The sequence below is a fragment of the Gekko japonicus genome, unplaced genomic scaffold, assembly GCF_001447785.1.
Source record: "Gekko japonicus isolate JY-2015 unplaced genomic scaffold, Gekko_japonicus_V1.1 scaffold3641, whole genome shotgun sequence".
Lineage (NCBI taxonomy): Eukaryota > Metazoa > Chordata > Lepidosauria > Squamata > Gekkonidae > Gekko > Gekko japonicus.
This window is the reverse complement of record NW_015168768.1, coordinates 67,873-73,872: the sequence shown is the minus strand read 5'-3', so window position 1 is coordinate 73,872 and position 6,000 is coordinate 67,873. Positions and strand designations below refer to the sequence as shown.

The window sequence follows — 6,000 nt, the reverse complement described above, 5'->3', positions numbered from 1 at the left end:
TGTCCTCACAGAGGAGAGAGAGCTTGTACCTGAAGGTGGGCCGGGGGTGGGCTCTGCAACTTACCTGGCTGGTTCTTGCTCCTCGTGGCCCAACTGAGGGCTGCTGGGAGCAGGGGGTGGGGCTTGTTGCATGTGCCCGCCCCTTGGGCTCCTTACTGCCGGAGCTCCACTCCTGTGCGCTCCCGCAGGAAATGACCCCCGACTACATCCTCTGGCAGCGAATTCCACATTTCAGTCACTCTCTGTGTCAAGTCGTATTTCCCTTTTGTCCGTCCTGAACCCTACTGCCCATCAGCTCCATTGGATGCCCCCCAGTTCCAGCACTTTGGGGAGTGGTCTTGTGCATCTGCTCTGCGTTCTAACTTTGCATGTTGTTTCAAAGCACGGTAAAAGCAGAAGTATGCAAAATTGCCCCACGCCGTGCTGATTGAATCGTCTGCTGCCCACATCCCTTTTGTCCGTCCTGAACCCTACTGCCCATCAGCTCCATTGGATGCCCCCCCAGTCCCAGCACTTTGGGGGGAGGTCTTGTGCACCTGCTCTGTGTTCTAACTTTGCATGTTGTTTCGAAGCACAGTAAAAGCAGAAGTATGCAAAATTGGCCCACGCTGTGCTGATTGAGTGCCTAGACTGCCCACGAGGCTTTCTGCAGACTGCCACCATGCGGAGGAAGTGGCCACGTGTACTCCCGTTTCCTGTGACGAGTTGGGGGGGGGTGTCGCCTATACTGGGCTAGAGCGTTTCAGGGTCAGCGCAAATAACACCCAGCTCGGCTTAAACTGGCGACTTGCTGTTGGTTAGATAAAAGACTGGAAACTTCGATTGCCAGGATTTCTGCAGACTGCCACCATGCGGAGGAAGTGGCCACGTGTACTCCCTTTTCCTATGACGTGGGTGGTGGGTCGCCTATACTGAGCTAGAGCGTTTCAGGGTTAGCGCAAATAACACCCGGCTCGGCTTAAACTGGCTACTTGCTGTAGGTTTGATAAAAGACTGGAAACTTACAAAACAGCTGGCTACTAAGTGACCTTTGTGTGTGTTCGGTTCTTCTAAAAAAACGAACAACGGCGGGTTGGATTTTCAGAATCGAGAGCAGCATTTCCTTCGTGGGACACGGCTTGTATGACACGTTTTGCCATTGCTTTGCAGAGTATTCCGATTTCGAAGACACTTCTCTCGAGTACCTGGACAGGTGCTCCTCTCCGCTCACCAGGTCCTCCGTCAGCTCGTTAACCCTGCGAAGCACGGCGGCCGAGAAGAATACTTCCTACCAGTACCCGAGGGCTATTCTGTCTGTCGACCTTAGTGGTGAAAGTAGGTCTGCTGTTTCTTGTGCTGAAATCCCCTGCCTGAGTTCTGTTCATCGTGGGGGAAAGTGAGGTCAAACAAACATAGAATCACTGAGTTGGAAGGGGCTACACAGGCCATCTAGTCCAACCCAACCCCCTGCTCAATGCAGGATCAGCCGAGAGCATCCTTGACAAGTGTTTGTCCAGCTGCTGCTTCAAGACTGCCAGCTGATTCCACTGCTGCGCCAGTTTGGTGTAGTGGTTAAGTGCGCGGACTTTAATCTGGGAGAACCGGGTTTGATTCCCCACTCCTCCACTTGCACCTGGCTGGATGACCTTGGGCAAGGCATAGTTCTGTCAGAGCTGTTCTTGAAAAAGAGCCGTTTCTGTCAGAGCTCTCTCAGCCCCACCTGCCTCACGGGGTGTCTGTTGTGGGGAGGGGAAGGGAAAGGAGTTTGTAAGCCGCTCTGAGACTCCCTTGGGTAGTGAAGGGCAGGGTATAAATCCAATCTCTTCTCTTCTTCTTCTTACTGTCAAAAAAGGTTTCCCTAAGATCCAGCCGGTACCTTCCCGCCCTTAATTTAAACCCTCTCCTCTGCATTGCCAAAAGGAACAGCTTCCTTCCCTCTAAGTGACAGCCCTTCAAATACTTAGAGCAGTCATTCCCCCCCCCCCCTCAAACTTCTCTTCTCCAGACCGAACCTTCCCAAATCCCCAGCCTTTCCTCCTAGGGCTTGGTCTCCAGGCCCCCGAATATCCTCGTCACTCTCCTCTGTACCCGCTCCATTCTGTCCACATCATTTTAGAAGTGAGGCCTCTAGAACTGCACACAACACTCCAGGTGTGGCCTGACCAATGCAGTGTACAGCGGGACTATGGCATCTTGTGATTTGGGTGTTATGCCTCTGTTGAGTCGCCCCAAGATCACATTAGCCCTTTTTGTCGCTGCATCACATTGGCTGCTCATATTTAATTTACGGTTCACCCATACCCCAAGATCTTGTTCACACACACCGCTACCCAGAAGTGAATCCCCCTATCCAGTATATGTGTTCCTCATTTTTGTTACCCAGATATAGAACTCGGCAGTTACCCTTGTTATCTTGTCCACCTCCGGCCTCTTTTTCCAGTGTCTTCAGATCTCGTTGAATTCTGTGTCTGTCTTCTGGTGTGTTTGCTGCTTCTCCCAATGTGGTGTCATCTGCAAATTTAATGAGTAGCCCTTCCACACCCTCATCCAGATCATTTTTTAAAATTTGAAAAGTACCGGACCCAGAACTGAGCCCTGTGGCACCCCACTTGGACCCCTTCCTCCATTCAGATGAAATGCCATTGACAACTACTCTCTGAGTGCGGTTCTCCAACCACTTCCCTGTCCACCTAACTATCCTAGAGTCCACCTAACTATCCTAGGTGTACCACTTTAGAGATCACAGTATGGATAACTGTAGCTCTACTGCTTGGCATTGCAACCCAATGAGGTACCATTCAAGTTTCTTGGCAGCCTGCCAGGGGTCTCTGGAAAAGCAGGATGTGGTGGGAGAGTTTTGTCTCTGCCGGCCGGCAGTCAGGAACTGGGGGTGGGAGAAGGATTTCTGCCACTCAGCACAGAAGTTCAGCATACCCACTGTGGCTGTGTGGCTGTAGACAGTCCTCTAAACTTGTCTTTTTTATTTTTTAATGTTTTTTAAATACTTTTTTACAATGCACATATCTCGATAAAACATAACCACAACAGGGAGATAGATATAAATTACAGCAAGATAACAATGGAAACATTGGAAGAGTACAATTTATAAATTTAACATGACAGACCCGGCTGTTAACTATTCTTGCTATGTTTTTTGTCTCTGCCGGCCGGCAGTCAGGAACTGGGGGTGGGGGAAGGATTTCTGCCACTCAGCACAGAAGTTCAGCATACCCACTGTGGCTGTGTGGCTGTAGACAGTCCTCTAAACGTGTCTGAGTACCCGCACTCTGTTTGCTCATAGAGCTCGTTCGGTCCCACTTGTCTTGAACACTGTGTATGACAATTGAGAAATGCTTCCTAATGTTGACTCACAACGCATATCCTTTACACTTCCTCCTTTCTCTTACACTTGGTGGATTTATAACAGCTGGGCACTCCATTTTCAGCATTTCCTTCAGTTAAAAAATGTGTAGTCTTGTTAAAGAAGGTAAAAAAACAACAACCCATGTGCTGTGTAAAGTTTTCTAGCTGTGGGAGGGATGGAGCTGTATTGGTGTTTAAAACGAGAGATTCTGTTCACTAAGTGTTCAAAAGAGCACCTCTGTGTTCAGTAAGCGATCCCTGCCCAAATGCGCACTTCAACAGGGGGATGTCACCTTGTTCTCATCTCTTGAAGTCCACGGGTACCCTCTCGACAAATACCACCTCTGTCTCCCTTCTGAATTTCAGACCTCTCGGACATGGAGTTTTTGGACGACTCTTCTACCGAGAGTTTGCTGCTGAGCGGCGATGAGTACAATCAGGACTTTGATTCAACCAATTTTGAAGACTCTCAGGACGAAGAGGACACTCTTAACGAAATCGTCCGGTGTATCTGTGAAATGGATGAGGAAAATGGCTTCATGATTCAGGTCAGAAACTCGCTGCTTACAGTCAGGTTTTCTACAAGAATTCCCGTCCCTCCCCCCCCTGGTAAAGACTTAATGATATGTTGCAGGCAGCTTCCAACTACCACATGCTGTCTTGATGATAATAATTGCAGTCAATTCTTAGAGCCTGTGTAGTGTTTCCAGCCCTGACCTGGATAGCCCAGGCTTGGCCGATCTTGTCAGATCTCAGAAGCTAAGCAGGGTCGGGCTTGGCTAGTATTTGGATGGGCGACCTGGAATACCAGGGGCGTGGCACAGAGGCAGGCAGTGGCAAACCACCTCTGTCCGCCTCCAGGGAGTCGCCAACCAAATTTGTACTTTCGTCGGTTCCTGGTTGATTCCAACTGCGAAGGTAAAGCCCACTTGGTTTTGTAGGTTGTGGCCTTTTTTGCTGTCTAACAAGCCGCTTGCTAAGCTTATCTTCTCAGCAATAGTGAAGCCTGCACATACACATGGCTAGGAAAGAGCAAGAGTCCATGCAGTACCTTAAAGACTAACAAAATATGTGGCAGGGGATGATCTTATCCCCTGCCACATATTTTGTCAGTGGCCAAGTTTGCAGATGGCACCAAATTATTCCGGATGGTGGAAACCAAGGCTGACTTTGAGGAGCTCCAAGAGGACCTCCACAAACTGGGAGAGTGGGTCACAGTGTGGCCGGTGAAGATCTCAGAAGCTAAGCAGGGTCGGGCTTGGCTAGTATTTGGATGGGCGACCTGGAATACCAGGGGCGTGGCACAGAAGCAGGCAGTGGCAAAACCACCTCTGTCCGCCTCCTGCCTTGAAAACCCCAGGGAGTCGCCAACCAATTTTGTACTTTCGTCGGTTCCTGGTTGATTCCAACTGTGAAGGTAAAGCCCACTTGGTTTTGTGGGTTGTGGCCTTTTTTGTTGTTGAACAAGCCGCTTGCTAAGCTTCTCTACTCAGCAGTAGTGAAGCCTGCACATACACATTGCTAGGAAAGAGCAAGAGTCCAGCAGTACCTTAAACACTAACAAAATATGTGGCAGGGGATGGGCTCAGTCTCCAGACCCCTGATCATCCTTGTCGCTCTCTTCTGCACCCTCTCGATTTTGCCCACATCCTTTTTGAGGTGAGGCCTCCAGAACTGCACACAGGACTCCAGGTGCAGCCTGACCAAGACAGCATACAGAGGGGCTACGACCTCCTGCGATTTCGATGCTGTGGCCCTTTTAATACAACTCAAGACTTCAGCCACTGGGCACTGCTTGGCTGGTCCGAAGTTGAAATTACATTCATTATTATAAAAAAAGAGGGAATTCTTGACCCTGTGCAAACCTTACAGAGCCACTGATAGGGTTCTGCTAAGTCTGCCTTGGCATGCTGAAATCGGGTCAAGGGGTAGGCAGTCGTTTTCAGTGGGGGCACCATCACCACGGAATCAGGGACGGCGGAGAGTGCCATCGAATCGCAGCTGACTTGTGTTGACCCTGAAGGGCGTTCAAGGCAAGAGACATTCAGAGGTGGTTTGCCGGAAACCAAGATGATGTGGGGGTTGGAGCGCCTTCCCTGTGAGGAAGAGCCTGGGACTTTCCAGTTCAGAAAAGAGACAACTCAGAGGGGACGTGAAAGAGGTTTGCAAAGTGATGCCTGGGGTGGAGAGACTCGACAGAGAGAAGTTTTTCCTCCCTCCCCCAAAAGACTAGAGCTCGAGGGCATCCAATGGAGCTGATGGGCTCCAATGAAGCTGATGGGCAGTAGGTTCAGGAGAGACAAAAGGGAATACCTCTTTACACAGAGAATGATTGAAATGTGGAATTCACTGCCAGAGGATGTAGTCATGAAACAGCTTTAAAAGGGATTTATATAGATTCATGGAGGATAAGTCTGACAGTGGCTACTAGCAGTGGTGACTGAAGGGAACCTCCACATTCAGAGGCACGAAGCCTCTGAATCCCAGAGCCAGGAGGCAACCCCAGGGGAAGGCCGCTCTGCCCTGTTGTGGGACCTCCAGAGGAACTGGTTGGCCACTGTGTGGGACAGGATGCTGAACTAGATGATGATTGGTCTGATCCAGCAGGGCTCTTCTTATGTTTTTTTTTATCAACCACATGCCACATTCACTGAAATG

The 6,000-nt window shown here is 49.9% G+C and overlaps 1 protein-coding gene across 1 annotated transcript in view; it reads left to right on the top strand.

Moving 5' to 3' along the window:
• Positions 1-6,000, top strand: part of PHF20L1 (PHD finger protein 20-like 1) — a 70,986-nt gene that overhangs the window by 50,006 nt on the left and 14,980 nt on the right. The window contains exons 13-14 of the mRNA XM_015415667.1: positions 1,150-1,314; positions 3,709-3,890. Of these exons, the coding sequence (XP_015271153.1) occupies positions 1,150-1,314; positions 3,709-3,890 (347 nt within the window). The remainder of the gene's footprint in view (positions 1-1,149; positions 1,315-3,708; positions 3,891-6,000) is intronic.